Source organism: Dendrobates tinctorius, unplaced genomic scaffold, assembly GCF_039654945.1.
Source record: "Dendrobates tinctorius isolate UK_male_01 unplaced genomic scaffold, ASM3965494v1 ptg000213l, whole genome shotgun sequence".
Taxonomy (NCBI): domain Eukaryota; kingdom Metazoa; phylum Chordata; class Amphibia; order Anura; family Dendrobatidae; genus Dendrobates; species Dendrobates tinctorius.
Window position 1 is genome coordinate 3,150,820 of NW_027361880.1, and position 16,532 is coordinate 3,167,351.

Here is a 16,532-nt window from a genome sequence, read left to right on the forward strand (position 1 = left end):
AGAATAACGAGTTGTATTATACTCACTCGCTCAGGGGCGGTCCGGTTTTGGTCCGATAGGTGTCGTGATCCGGGTCCGGCGCCTCCCATCTTCTAGCGGTGAAGTCCTCTTCCTTGCTTCCCGTCGCAGCTCCGGCGCAGGCGCACTGCTCTGCCCTGTTAACCCCTTCACGACCCATGACGCCTACGTAGGCGTCATGAAAAGTCGTGCCCAAACGACCTATGATGCCTACGTAGGCGTCATGCTATAAATAGCCCCCATGCGGGTCGGGTGACCGGGGTCACTGAAAGGTCATCCGACCCGCACACAAAGGACACTCTACAGTTAATCCCTGGGGGCGTGGCTTAGCCCCCACGTGCCTACGATCGCTCTGATTGGCTGTTAAAAGTGAAACAGCCAATCAGAGCGATTTGTAATATTTCACCAATGAAATTTGGTGAAATATTACAATCCAGCCATGGCCGATGCTGCAATAGCATCGGACATGGCTGGACCCCGACCCCCCCACACACCGACTGGCGGGGCCGATCGGCCCCCGCCACCGATGGACGGCGGCGATCGTTCGCCACCGTCATCATCTGCTCCCCCTCCCCTGTCTATCGCTCCCTCCCACCTTCCGATCCCCCCCAGGACCTCCAATCGTGCTCCCGGTGTCCCGCCGTGGCTCCCGGTGTCCGGATCATGGGCGCCGCCATCTTGAAAAATGGCGGGCGCATGCGCAGTTCGCCTGCCATTGTCCAAGATGGCGGCGCCCATGAATTTGCCGGTTGCCCGTTCATTTTTCATTTTGATCACTGTTATACACTCTCACAGTGATCAAAATGAAAAAAAAAAAGTAAATACACCCCCCTTTTATCACCCCCATAGCCAGGCGCAAATAATAAAATAAAAAAAATTTTTTTTTTTCCATTTAGGGTTGGAATTAGGGTTGGAATTAGGGTTGGAATAAGGGTTACAGATAGGGTTAGGGTTGGAATTAGGGTTAAAATTAGGGTTAGGGCTGGAATTGGGGTTAGGGCTGGAATTGGGGTTAGGGCTGGAATTGGGGTTAGGGCTGGAATTGGGGTTAGGGCTGGAATTGGGGTTAGGGCTGGAATTGGGGTTAGGGCTGGAATTGGGGTTAGGGCTGGAATTGGGGTTAGGGCTGGAATTGGGGTTAGGGCTGGAATTGGGGTTAGGGCTGGAATTGGGGTTAGGGCTGGAGTTAGGGTTAGAGTTGGGATTAGGGTTAGGGGTGTGTTGGCGTTAGGGCTGTGGTTAGGGTTATTATTAGGGTTGGGTTAGGGTTAGGGGTGTGTTAGAATTGAGGGGTTTCCACTGTTTAGGCACATCACGGGGTCTCCGAGCGCGACATGGCGCCACGATTTATTCCAGCCAATTTTGCGTTCAAAATGTCAAACAGCACTCTCTCCATTCCGAGCCCCGACGTGTGCCCAAACTGGTTTACCCCCACATATGGGGTATCAGCGTACTCAGGAAAAATTGCAAAACAACTTTGGGAGTCTAATTTCTCCTGTTATCCTTGGGAAAATAAAAAATTGGGGGCTAAAAAAATGATTTTTGTGAAAAAAGTTGATTTTTTTTATTTTTTATTTTCACGGTTCTGCGTTATAAACTTCTGTGAAGCACTTGGGGGTTCAAAATGCTCACCACACATCTAGATAAGTTCCTTGGGGGTCTAGTTTCCAAAATGGGATCGCTTGTGGGGGGTTTCCACTGTTTAGCCACATCAGGGGCTCTGCAAACGTAACATGACGCCCGCAGACCATTCCATCAAGTCGGTATTTCAAAACATCACTACTTCCCTTCTGAGCCCCGACGTGTGCCCAAACAGTGGTCCCTCCCCACATATTGGGTACCAGCGTACTCAGGACAAACTGGACAACAACTTTTGGGGTCCAATTTCTCCTGTTACTATTGTGAAAATAAAAAATAGCGGGCTAAAAAAATCATTTTTTGAGGAAAAAAAAATATTTTTATTTTCACAGCTCTGCGTTATACACTTCTGTAAAGCACCTGGGGGTTCAAAGTGCTCACTATGCATCTAGATAACTTCCTTAGGGGGTCTAGTTTCCAAAATGGGGTGATATGTGGGGGAGCTCCAAAGTGTAGGCAGACAGGGCCTCTCCAAACACGACATGGTGTCCGCTAACGATTGGAGCTAATTTTCCATTCAAAAAGTCAAATGGCGCTCCTTCCCTTCTGAGCCCTGCCGTGCGCCCAAACAGTGGTTCCCTCCCACATATGGGGTGCCACCGTACTCAGGACAAACTGAACAGCAACTTTAGGGGTCCAATTTATCCTGTTACCCTTGTGAAAATAAAAAATAGCGGGCTAAAAAATCACTTTTGAGGAAAAAAAATGATTTTTTTATTTTCATGGCTCTGCGTTTATAAACTTCTGTGATGCACTTGGGGGTTCAAAGTGCTCACTACACATCTAGATAAGCTCCTTGGGGGGTCTAGTTTCCAAAATGGGGTCACTTGTGGGGGGTTTCTACTGTATAGGCACATCAGGGGCTCTGCAAACGCAACATGATGCCCGCAGAACATCCCATCAGTCTGCATTCCAAAATTGCGCTCCTTCCCTTCTGAGCTCTCCCATGCGCCCAAACAGTGGTTTCCCCTGACATATGGGGTATCGGTGTACTCAGGACAAATTACACAACAACTTTTGTGGTCCAATTTCTCCTGTTAGCCTTGTGAAAATAAAAAATAGCGGGCTAAAAAATCATTTTTGAGGAAAAAAAATTTTTTTATTTTCACTTTTCTGCGTCATAAACTTCTGTGAAGCACTTGTGGGTTCAAAGTCCTCACCACACATCTAGAAAAGTTCCTTGGGTGGTCTAGTTTCCAAAATGGGGTCACTTGTGGGGGAGCTCTAATGTTTAGGCACACAGGGGCTCTCTAAACACGACATGGTGTCCACTCAGGAGAAATTGCCCAACAAATTTTAGGATCCATTTTATCCCATTGCCCATGTGAAAATGAAAAAACTGAGGCTAAAAGAATTTTTGTGAAAAAAAAGTCCTTTTTTTTTTTTATGGATCAATTTGTGAAGCACCTGGCGGTTCAAAGTGCTCACTATGCATCTAAATAAGTTCCTTGGAGAGTCTAGTTTCCAAAATGGGGTCACTTGTGGGGGAGCTCCAATGTTTAGGTGCACAGGGACTCTCCAAACGCGACATGGCAACCGCTAAATATTCCAACATATTTTCCATTCAAAAAGTCAAATGACGCTCCTTTCCCTTCTGAGCCCTGCCGTGCGCCCAAACAGTGGTTTATGACCACATATGAGGTATCGGTGTACTCAGGAGAAATTGCCCAACAAATTTTAGGATCCATTTTATCCTGTTGCCCATGTGAAAATGAAAAAATTGATGCTAAAAGAAATTTTTTATTGGAAAAATTAAAATGTTCATTTTTTCCTTCCACATTGCTTTAGTTGCTGTGAAGCACCTGAAGGGTTAATAATCTTCTTGAATATAGTTTTGAGTAGCTTGAGGGGTGCAGTTTTTAGAATGGTGTCACTTTGGGGTATTTTCTGCCATATAGACCCCTCAAAGTGACTTCAAATGTGAGGTGGTCCCTAAAAAAAATGGTTTTGTAAATTTTGTTGTAAAAATGAGAAATCGCTGGTCAACTTTTAACCCTTATAACTTCCCAACAAAAAAAAATTTTGTTTCCAAAATTGTGCTGATGTAAAGTAGACATGTGGGAAATGTTATTTATTAACTATTTTGTGTCACATAACTCTCTGGTTTAACGGAATAAAAATTAAAAATGTGAAAATTGCGAAATTTTCAAAATTTTCGCCAAATTTCAGTTTTTTTCACAAATAAATGAAAACATTATTGACCTAAGTTTACCACTAACTTGAAGCCAAATATGTCACGAAAAAACAGTCTCAGAATCGCTAGGATCCGTTGAAGCGTTCCTGAGTTATTACCTCATAAAGGGACACTGGTCAATATTGCCAAAAATGGCCAGGTCAATAAGGTCAAAATAGGCTGGGTCATGAAGGGGTTAAGGGCAGGGCAGAGTCCTGCAGTGCGCAGGTGCCGGGAAAGCTCAGAGGTCCGGTGCCTGCGCACTGCAGGACTCTGCTCTGCCCTCAACAGGGCAGAGCAGTGTGCCGGAGCCGCGATGGGAAGCAAAGAAGAGAACGTCACCGCTAGAAGATGGGAGGAGCCGGACCGCGACACCCATCGGACCGGACCGCCCCCGGGTGAGTATAATATAACTCGTTTTTGTTCTCTTTCATCGGGGGCTTATCTACAGCATTACAGAATGCTGTAGATAAGCCCCTGATGCCGGTGGCCGCAGCTCGAGGTTGGAAAAAATAGGTGACAGATTCTCTTTAAAATACTCCTTCCACCTGCTTGTTTTCCCTCCATCTCCGCCTTTCTTTGGCTGTATGAAGCCAGAGCTGTCAGGGGGGGAATAGGAGGGAAGGTGTATCTAAAGAATTGGTTTCGCCATGAAGTACCAAGTACTTGGTTAGAACAGTCATTCTATACTGACAGTCCTTTTAAATCGGGTGGGGAACATTTTTTTTTTTTTTTTTCTCTTTCTTTCTGCCAAGGGCTATTTGGATATTTATACCATCCATCAGGGGCCACACAAAATTGTAAACTTGAAAATTACTCTGCTATATTTGATCAAACATTTTAATTCACCCTTTTGTGATGGCTGGATCTGCTTCTCTTTGTTGTGCTCTGTGATGTTGCAACTTGTAACTATGGCAGTACAGTGGCTCAGTGGTTAGCACTGCCGCCTTGCAGCACAGGGGGTCCTGGGTTTAAATCTGACTAGGGACAACATCTGCAAGGAGATTGTATGTTCTCTGTGTTTATGTGAGTTTCTTCCCACACTCCAAAGACCTACTGATAGAGAATCTAGATTGTGAGCTCCGATGGGGACGGTGATGATGTATGTAAAGCGCTGGGGAATATGATAGTGCTATATAAGCAAAAGCATAATAATAAATACGTTTTCCGATTTTGTGTTGGTCCAGATCGCAGCCAACTCTCTGTTGTAAAGAACTTGCAGCAGTAAGACGTACTTGTCACATAGGAGACAGAGACTGCTCTATACACATTGCGTAGGTGACACCGAGACTGCTGTATGCACATTACGTAGGAGACCCCAAGACTGCAGCTGCTGTCTTCATCTGTGTGACAGGAGTACTTTGTGTGCTAACTCAACCTACCTAGTATGTCCTGGTGCTGGCCAGCATGAAGATGTAATCTTTAATTTCACACGCCGCTGTGTTCAGTAGTGCTCTCAGAGTAAGAAGAAGTTAAAGGGCCGGGAGCTGTCAAAACACAGATGCCGACCTGAGCACTGTGGGCTCGGAATCTGTCCAGGGGCTAGAGGAAAGATCAAACACCAGGCCAGCCAAAACAAGAAGTGCAACCTACGCAAATGTACTCTGGATGTGGATCTTTCCATTATAGATAGATATAACAGATTATAGGTTTGATGAAAATTATGCTGCAGACAATCCTCTGATTTTTATCACCACTTTTATTACATGCTATACAGCGAGTGATTGCCACGGTAAAGTCTGACACAAAATCCGCATGCGTGTATGCATACATTAAAGGGGTTTTTCAAAGTCAAATTTAATTTTAAATCTCCATTTAGTACCATAATCTAAACTTTATTTTTCTAATATGCTTGCAGTAAAAAAATCCCTACTGTTCCCTAATTACACGATCTAATTTTCTGCTTTTTTTTTTTTTTTTTCTCCTCTCTACTTACTTTCTGATGACTGAGAATCCCAGTGCATGGGATACTCAAATGAAGCGTCATCAGGGGGCACGGGCTGCGGTTACTGCCACATCCCCTGCCCCCTCCCTGAAACAGCATGATCATTCTCACTGTGCGATGTGCGCAATGGCAGCACTCTGTTGGCGGCTCATATCAGCAGTGATGAGCTGTGAATACCCTGCCTACACCGGTAACCTCACTGGCGTCTGCACTCTGACGGCTCATCGCTGCTAATCTGAGCCAGCAACACTGGGATTCTCAAATGAAGTGTCATCAGAAAGGAAGTAGGGAAAATAGAGTACAAATGCAGTTAGTGTCGTTGGGAAATGGTAGGGAATTTTCAATGCAAGTATATTAGGAAATTTAAATTATGGCACTAAGGAGAGTTTTAGAGTAAAATTTACCTTGACTTCAAACCGCCCCTTTAAGTAATTTGCTGCATATATAAACATGTCTCTTTGCAGGAAAAATGCAGCCTAAAACTGAGTATTTTTACTTGCGGTTTTTATTCCATGCATTGTTTGTAATAGGTGAAAAAAAGTTGCAAAATCCCTGAAAGAATGGAGTTCTTGCCGACTTGAAACTGCTTTAAATATGCAAGGATAAAATAAGCACAGTGTGCAAGAGACTTCAGGAATCTTTCACTTTGCTGGTACTAGGAGATGCTGCAATTTTTGTGACATGCTTCAAGTACTTAAAAGGAATCTGTAACCACATTTTCCTATCTAAACTAATAATATGGTCATACTGGTTATAAAATACTGAAAACAGTCCTACCTGTATGCCTCATATCATGTGTTGTTGCTGAGAAATCATCTTTTATCACTTTATTTAAATGACCTCTATCAGACTCTGGGGAGGATGATGTCTGGATGATAACTCTGCCTCCAGAGCTTACTTTATTTGAAGGGCAGTTACCAGTGTTTTGTGCAATGGCCGCTCTCTGCTCTCTTGATCTTCAGAGTTATGTGCGATTATACCTGACACAACTTCAGGTTCCTCTCCGCTTCCATCTCACAGGCAGCCAGTGTTGCAATATTGTTGCAGAAAATGTGTTTGCAAGACGACAAGGTTAATTTCCTCTGTTCTGTGTTAGTAAAGTCTCACACTGGGAACGCCTTCTTAATGTAGAGTAAGCTCTGGAGGCAAAGTTATCTTCCAGGCAGCGACACCCCCGGAGCCTGGAAGAAGTCACTTTATATAAAGTGATAAAAAGGTGATTTCTCAACAAGGCACCCATAGCTTGTTTTAAATATAAGGCGGAGTTACCAGTGTGATGTGTAAAGGCCGCTCTCTACTCTCCTGATCTCACTGTAGAGCTGTGTGAGTATGCCTGACACATCTGCAGGTTCCTCTCAGCTTCCATCTCACAGGCAGACAGGGCTGCAATATTGTTGCAATACAGCACAGCAGAGCTGAGAAAGAAGCAACAAATGTGTTTGCAAGAAGACAAATTTAGTTTCTCCTGTGTTGGTTACCTGTTTCACACTGGTAACTCCCCCTTCATGTAAAATAAGCTCTGGAGGCAGAACTTATCTTCAAGGCAGCGTCCACCCCAGAGCCTGGAAGAGGTCACTTGTATAAAAAAAAAGATGATTTCTCTGCAACAACACAGCTGGGATGAGACACACAGGACTGTTTTCAGCAGTCTATAACCTGCATGCCTATATTAAAGGTAACCTGTCAGCAGGATTGTGCACAGTAACCTACAGACAGTGTCAGGCCGGCACCGTTATACTGATTACAATGATACCTGGGCTGATGAAATCCGTCTTGTGGTTGTTTCTTAATCTTTATTTTCAGATTTGAGTTAATGATATGCTTGTGCTCTGGGGCGGCCTGTGGAGGGGTCTTCACGTGGTGCTCTGATTAGGTACTCATCATTATGGCTTCTGACAGGTCACTGATCCCTCACAGACCTGCCCCCTAGTTTGCATACTGAATATTATATATTGAGAAAAAAATAAAAAAAAAAGCATGATCACATGTAAAATGTGCATATAATTCTTTTATTTATTGCTATAAATAAATTCCTAAAAAAATCCGACAGATGCTACTGCGCCGGCGACACCATCATCTTGCTAGAGGAAATTAAATAATGCCTTCTCCAAGATGGCGCCGCCTGTGCGTTGGCATCTATCGGATTGCATCAAGCCCACAGGTTAGTAATGGAGAGGCGTCCTTTTTATTTAAATAAAAACAGATTCCTTTTATTTGAAAGAAACACTCCTCACCCTTTTTCACCTGTTGGGCCTCATACTCACTGGCGATAAAATCGGACGATTGCAATCCGATTTTAAATCGGATTGCACTCTGACCAATGTTAGTCAATGGGTGACATCTCGCTTGTGATTTTTTTTTTTTTCTCATCGAAAAATCGGTCTGAGAAAAAAATCGCAGCATGCTGCAATTTTTGCCAATGCAAGTCAATGGGTGCGAATAAACGGACCATCCGTTTTGATTACCATTCTGTGGCATAGAACACTGTAAATGGTCCTGTAAATGACTGTAGAAAAATAGTTGCTGGGGAAAAAAAAACGGATAGAAAACGGATGGAAAGATTAGAAATCACATAACACTCCACCTTTTTTTAATCGCCAATGGGTATGAGGTCTTACTGTAAAAGTTAAAATAAAACACCATATTCCTCACCTGTACAACGGTAATCAACCCATGACGTGCCTCAGCTCTGCTATATCTGGGCTGTATGGCTGAATGGTCACATCGTGCCACTGCTCAGCCAAGCAATCCAGATGTAGCGGCGTTGGCCTCTTCATGGAATGAATGGATTGTCGTCCAACAGGTGAAGAATATGGTGTTTTATTATTTTTAATTAAAAGATATATTTCTTATCTTTTAATTTTACATTAATAAATTGGTAAAAGAGGGTGGGGAATGTTTATTTAAATTAAAGGACTTTTTTCTGTGTCTCTTTCTTTTGATTACGCGGTTAGTAAAGGGGTATCTTGGTTACAGCTGCAACGGTCTGACTGGCGGTAACGAACGTGCCGCCAATCAGAGCCTGTGTTTCTCGTGCTGTCACGCAGATGTCAGTGTGATAAACGCCAGATGTTCGGGCTGCCGAACCTGTAAAATAACACTGACTTCAGGTAGAAGTCCATGTTCAGAGTCTGTGCACGGACACTAGATGTTACGTACGGACCCCGAACACTACGGTTTGGGTTCGCCAATCCCTACTAATGATATAAACTGACTAAACTGATTTCTATGGAATACTGGTCCCAAAAATGAATGTATTCTGAGATGATTACCATAATCGCATAGCCTCTGTACCAAGAGCTGCGTGGCTCCCTGCCATATAATGTGAATAGGATTTGGTAAAAATCCTCTTACCTCCTATGTAACCTGTGTCTACTGTGATGAAAGCTCCATTCTGCTTAACAATGTTCATATAAAGAGAGCCATGTGATGTTATATTGATGAGCCTCGTTTTGTGCTTGATTGTATGATTTAGCATTGTGCTCAGGATGCAGACAGGATTAATGTTACAATATAGCAGAGAATCCGTAGTAATGTGCTAGCAGCCATTATGGCTACAAAGTAGTCTCCATGTCTGATATTGATTATCTATCGAGGTGCCTCTCCCAGGTACTGCAGATTAGCTACATTTATTGGGTTACATTTTTTCAGTGTGTGATCTTTGTCCAACCCTTGTAAGCAGTCTTCTGCTAAAAGCCTGCAGTGACTGTAGACTAACCGAATTCTTAAAGCATGCACCCCGCACGCTGTCAGGATTCTCCGGTGTTGCTGCTGAGAACAGATGGTCATGTGATCGATCACAAGCAAGCGATTTGCATACTTCAAGTCACATTCAACTAGCTGTGCTCAGTCTGACTCAATTCATTTGCATTGGATGATGCTAAGCACATCTAGCCAGTACATGACCGCATGTATACAAATCGTATACTTCCAGTCACATGATGACAAGCTCCGCCGGCAATAACAGAGAATCCTGACTTCATATGGTGCGCATGCTGTAAGGATTTTGAAGTCTGCAAAAAACCTGACAGCCATTTTCCTTAGTGCTAATTTGTTATGGTCTTTACCAATGTAGTGTTGCTCACAGGATTCTTTGAGTGGAAAGAGGACTGTCTTAAGGCTGCTCTGCGTAATCATCCTGTGAGCCATTTAATACCTCTTACTGAAGAGTCCATAGAAACGGGCCATTAAAGGGAATCTGGTTAAATGCGGTAACAATCTAAACTATTAAACCTGTCAGCAGGATTGTGCACAGTAACCTACAGACAGTGTCAGGTAGGCACCGTTATACTGATTACAATGATACCTGGGTGATGAAATCCGTCTTGTGGTTGTTGTGTAATCTTTATTTTCAGATTTGAGATAATGATATGCTCATGCTCCAATGTGGCCTGTGGGGGTCTTTATGTGGTGCTCTGATTAGCTAGTCATCAGTATGGCTTCTGACATTTTCACTTAAGGCCCCGTCACACACAGCGGGATCGCTAGCGAGATCGCTGATTTTGTGACGCATCAGCCATCTCTCCAGCGATATCGCTGTGTGTGACATGAATCAGCGACTGGCCCCCCGCCGGGTATCGCTGATCGTGCAGGATCGTCCTGGGCCATTTTTTGATCATTGGTCTCCCGCAGGCCAGCACACATCACTGCGTGTGGCAGCGGGAGACCAACGATCAGCGACGCTGGAAGCTGGTATCTAGGGTAAACAGCGGATATCCAAGAGCAGTGCGATTAGGATTATCTGCTGTGTATCCACCAGACTTCTGCACAACACAACTGATGGTCCCAACCTCATTTATAAGGCAAGAAACCCCACTTATTACACCTGACAGGGAACACCTGTGAAGTGAAAACCATTTCCCTGTGACTACCTCTTGAAGCTCATCAAGAGAATGCCATGAGTGTGCAAAGCAGTAATCAAAGCAAAAGGTGGCCTGCATTTTTCCTGCGGATTTCTTCCTTTTTTTTTTTTTTTTTTTTGCGGTTTTACTGCCGTTTTTGTGCAGTTTTTCACCTGCGGATTTGTAGAATGGAGCAGGTGGAAAACTGCAGCAAAACCACACAAAAGAAGTCACATGCTGCTTTTTTTTTTTTTTTTTTTTTTGTTTTTAACCGCTCAAAAACTGCGCGGAAAAATCCGCAGCGTGTGCACAGCGTTTTTTTTTTTTTTCTCATTGGCTATAATGGTACTGTACATCACCTGCAGTTCTGCTGCAGATCCGCAGCGGCAAACACGATCAGTAATTGCTGCAGCGTTCAAGAAATCCCATGCCCACTATGCGTTCAGTGACGCCCGTGGATCATTCACGAAGACTGACATGGGGCGCATCTTTCCAGACCGCAGCATGTCTATTCTTGCGGAGATGCGAGCCTCCGCGAGATAAATGTCACATGTGCAATGTATTGTGCGCGGTGAATCCGCACGGTTCAGTGAACACATGCAGAATCACCTGTGTTCAATAGCCGGCAGTGCTTTGGATGCAACGGAGATGTGCTCTGTTCAAAGCACTGCCGATTCCTGACCATCTGCACCTACCCTAAGGCTGTGTGCCCACGTTGCGTTTTTTTAAGTGTTTCCGCCACGTTTTACCCGCAGCGGTAACGTTTACAAAACGCATTCCTAAGGGATTCCGCAGTTGCAGTGTCCATGCTGTGGATTTTACCGCTGCGGAATCACATAGCGGAAAAATCCACAGCATGTTCATTATTTCTGCGGAATTATGGTGATTCCGCCACCATATGAATGCATTGAAACACTCACTTTACACGTGGCTATGTCCACCATGCGTAAAGTGAGCGCTTCATGTGCGGATGGTACCCAGCGTCTGGAGGAGAGGCGACTCCTCCAGGCCTTGGCACCATAATCCTGTAAAAAATAATTAAAATAAAAAATTGAGATATACTCACCTTCTGATGGCTCTTCCGCCTCTCAGCCACGCTGCCAGCATCTTCCGATCCCAGGGATGCATTGTGCGAATCACCTGAGATGACGTCGCGGTCTCGCGAGCGTGACGTCATCTCAGGTCCTTCGCGCAAAGCATCCCTGGGAACGGAACGTACCGGGAGCGCCGCTGAGGAGATTGGGGGCCGTCGGAAGGTGAGAATAGCAGTATTTTATTTTATTTTTTACATTCTATCTTTTACTATTGATGTCGCATAGGCAGCATCAATAGTAAAACGTTGGTCACACTTGTCAAGCGCTATGCTTGACAAGTGTGAACAACCTGTCAATCACCTTTCCAAGCCATGCTTCAAATAGCTTGGAGAGCGCAAGCATTCTGCAAGCTAAAAACGCTTGTGTTTTGTGGGAAGCGCATGTGAATTCCACATGCGTTTTACCCACGGCAGGGAGTTGCGTAAATGCTGTGGACATTTCCCAGCATTTTTACAACGTGGGCACATAGCCTAAATCTTTAGCAAAGTAAGAAAACTGATAAACATCAACTACTGACACTTTCATTTTTGAAAGCAAACAAAATACAAAAGTGAATAAAGAAGAGAAATATAAGCCAAATCACTTTACCTTCAAAACAGCATCCATTCCACACAATTTAGGTGTGCTTGTACACTTTTTGAAGGAATTTGGCAGGGAGGTTGTTTCCAGATATCTTGGAGTACTAACTACAGGTCTTCTGTGAATCATAGGCTTGTGCAAATCCTTTGTTTTCATGTAATTTCCCACTTGCTAGATGATGATGAGATCAGCATTCTTTGGGAAGCCATATCATCACTTCAAGGACTACTTGTTCTTCTTTATCCTCAACATAATTGTTAATTACATTGCCTATATGTTTGGCATCGTTGTGGTGCTACAGAATAAATTTGGAGCCAATCAGACACCTCCCTGATAGTATTGCATGATCGGTAAGTATCTGCCTTTTGTTTCTTAGCATTAAGGACCATAGACGCAGTGGTCAGCCAAGAAACTTGGTGCATCACATGAAAGACCTCATGATTCCTTTTGAAATCAGATGTCCAGCATTGCCATCAGCTCAGGCCTGGCAGCAACCAGTGGGACCCAGCTACAACCATCAGTTGTTCAGAGAAGACTGGCCAGAAATGGTCTTCATGGAAAAATTGCAAGAGAATGCATATCCTCAATACTAGAACAAGGCCAAGTGATTAAACTATTCACAAAAATAGTTACTGGGATGCAGAAAATTTCAGCAGGTGCTCTGGACTGAAGAGTCTAAATATGAGCTCTTTTTCAGTAATGTAAAGCAGTTTGTTTCCGAAGGGCTGGAGAGCGGTAAAGTACTGAGTCTCTGCAGGCAACAGTGAAGCATGGTGGAAGGTCCTTGCAGGTTTGGGCTGTATTTCAGCAAATGGAGTTTGGTGATTGTTAATGATGTCCTCAAGGCTTGAGCACTACAGCCATGTATTTCTCCATCATACAATACCATCAGTGAGATGTCAGCTAGGCTCCAAAATTATTCTGAACCAGGACATCAAACCCAAACGTACAACCTATCTTCAGCGTAAAGAAGAACAAGGAGTCCTGGAAGTGGTGATATGGTCCCCCCCCCAAGGCTCTGATCTCAGCATCAAGTGTGTCTGGGGTTACAGTACATAAAGAGGCAGAAGGACTTGCACAAGCCTACCTCCACAGGAGATCTGTGGTTAGTTTACCAAATATTCATTTGGATTTCTCTTTTGTAAATTCTTTGTTTTGTTTTTTTTGTTAGTCAAGTCTGTTTCTTTCATCTGTTTTCATCTTTCATACATTCTTGGTAGTGTTCTTTTTAAACTTCCTTTTTGCATAGTAGTGTTTCAGGCGTCCAGGGATTTTGCACATACAATAGGTTATTTGATTTTTTTTTTTTTTTTTATTAGATTAGGGGTGAAGTTTTTTTGTTTTTTTTTTGTTAATTGTGACTTTTTTTGTACATATCCTTCTATCTCTTGTTACTGTTAGACATTGGCCAGTTTGAGCCAAAAGTTTGTAAATACATTAATTATACCTAACCACAAAATATCTGGATTCTGGTGGGATCAGATTAAAATTGCTCTTCATTTTATTTTTAACCCTTTTTTTTTTTTTTAACCTTCTTCCCCATAGGATCTCAAAAAAGGAAAGCTGAGATAGATCTTGAAATCGTAGTAAAAACTGAAGATGAAAGTGACCCACTTGTAGACTCTGACAAGGATGCAGAATCCGCAGAACTGGAGACTCGCTGGGAATGGCTCAGTAGTGGCGATTTGTGGATGGTTTATGCAGAAGACCTTAACAACCGGATTAACCAAGCATTCAGGTGAGTCAGGAATTGTATGTAGTGTTCACACTAGAAACGGACGTCGGGGGGACAGCTGCCACGTATTGTATTTAGTGTGCTGTGCAGCACCTGTAGCCACGGAAATGTAAGATTGGAATTACGGAAATCTTTGTCAGCTTTGGGATGTTTCCCGAATTCCTATGGATAAATTTAGTCTGTGTACTCCAGTGCATTCTTTTTATTATTACTTCTGCATCAAAAAGTAGTTTTCCTATGCATAATGTGTAATTGTGGTAAGTCGGCATGTGTTAGACAGATGGCAGGAAGTAATAGTAGCCATACTCGTTACATGGACGTCGGCTGAATACTTTATCAAGAAAAACTGACCCGTTTTGCTGGGAAATGTTTCAACTTGACCTCAAAGACAGGTGAAGGGAGGAAATAAGAATCTGGCTTCCCTGTGTTGCACACTTCCTACTGAGAACATGGAGGCTGCGTTCACACGTAATGTGGACGTGATGCGGTTTGTAAACTTTCCTCGGTTTTTTAAATGTATGTATGCAAATATGGCTTTAACTCATCAGGGAAAACACATACACTGCTACACATAGTGCAGAGCTACAAGGTGATTTGTGACGTCTGTCTTAGTTTTCTTTGATTATCTAGTGCAGGGTTCCCCAACTCCAGTCCTCAAGGCCCACCAACAGGTCATGTTTTCAGGATTTCCTTTGTATTGTCCAGGTGATGGAATACTAAGGAAATCCTTACCTGTTGGTGGGCCTTGAGGACTGGAGTTGGGGAACCCTGATCTAGTGTGTCTCTTTTATATTTCAAAAAGCATCTATTGCTCCGTACTGATGGGTAAGTGCATAGCTCAGGGGCTGTAGCAGTCTACTACCATAAATGATGCTCCTTCCACAGGGATCTCCACTGCGTGTGGACTGGAGGTGGTGATCACACCATGCTTCCTATAAGGATCTGGTTGTGTAGATCTAACGGGGCAGTGGAAATGCAAAATTCATGGTATAAAAAGAAAAAAGTCTGAAACCTGAAATGCTTATTTTTTTTTTTTTGTTTTTTTTTTGGCGTGGTTTAAAAAACGTTCAGTTCTTCTGGACAATATGCAGCTTATTGCTCTTTTCTATTTCTCCTGTCCCCTTTTGAAGGTTGATTGTGGACAGTTGTTGCCAAAAGCTAGAAAATTCTGCTTCCGAAAGTCTGTTGCAATAAAAGCTGAAGTAATTTTTTTTGTTTTTTTTCTCACATTGTGTAAATGACTTAAGTCAAGGCTTTAAACTGCAAATCGGTAGCAGCATCACTAACATGGTTCTGGCCTTTGTGGCCCCTAGCCATACCAGTATCTGGACCAGTAGCAATCTGGACACTGGCTTTTCTCCCTTCTTCCATTATTTCTGGCTCCGAAGTGTCGGGTGAGCCGAGGAGCTTCCCTGCATTTATACCTGGACAGATGTTCCATTACAAACAGCATATTTTGCTTGTGCCGTGTTTTTTAACCTTTTAGTATATTTTGTGTTTGCGTCTGAAAGACTCACACAAAAAAACATATGCTTAACCCCTTACTGCCATTGGGTGGGATAGTACATCCAATGGCAGTACCCCCGCTTTGATGTGGGCTCTGGCAGTGAGCCCGCATCAATGCCGGGACATGTCAGCTGTTTTGAACAGCTGACATGTGCCCGCAATAGGCGTGGGTGGAATTGCGATCGACCCGCGCCTATTAACTAGTTAAATGCCGCTGTCAAACGCGGACAGTGGAATTTAACAAGCGCTCCCAGCCATTCGTCCGGAAATGCGCTCACTGCTGTCCCCCGTCACGTGATCGGGGGTCATCGCTTTGTCAGCATAACAACCTCCTGCAGACCTCTATGGTGGTTGATGCTGGATTACTATGAGTGCCACCCTGTGGTCGGCACTCATAGCAATGCTGTAATTCTACTACATAGAGGCGATCTTAGCATCACTATGTAGCAGAGCCGATCAAGTTGTGGCAGCTTCTAGCCTCCCATGGAGGCTAGTGAAGCATGCCAAAACTTAAAGAAAAATAGTTTTAAAAATATAAAAAAAAAAATAAGTTTAAATCGCCCCCCCCTTTCGCCCCATTCAAAATAAAACAATAAAAAAAATCAAACATACACATATTTGGTATCTCAACGTTCAGAATCGCCCGATCTATCAAGAAAAAGAGTATTAACCCAATCGCTAAACGGCGTAGGGAGAAAAATAATCCAAATGCCAGAATTACGTTTTTTTGGTCTCCGCAACATTGCATTAAAATGCAATAACGGGCGATCAAAAGATCGTATCTGCACAAAAGTGGAGTCATTAAAAACGTCAGTTCGGCGCGCAAAAAATAAACCCTCACCTGATCCCAGATAACGAAAAATGGGAGACGCTATGGGTCTCTGAAAATGGGGCAATTTTTTTTTTCTTTAGCAAACTTTGGAATTTTTTTTCACCATTTAGATAAAAAGAGCATAGAAATGTTTGGTGTCTATGAACTCGTAATGACCTGAAGAATCACAAT

At 43.4% G+C, this 16,532-nt stretch overlaps 1 protein-coding gene across 1 annotated transcript in view; it reads left to right on the forward strand.

Annotated features, from left to right (window-relative positions):
- Positions 1–16,532, forward strand: part of PARP2 (poly(ADP-ribose) polymerase 2) — a 179,912-nt gene that overhangs the window by 20,497 nt on the left and 142,883 nt on the right. The window contains exon 2 of the mRNA XM_073554751.1: positions 13,834–14,026. Coding sequence (XP_073410852.1) covers positions 13,834–14,026 — 193 coding nt within the window. The remainder of the gene's footprint in view (positions 1–13,833; positions 14,027–16,532) is intronic.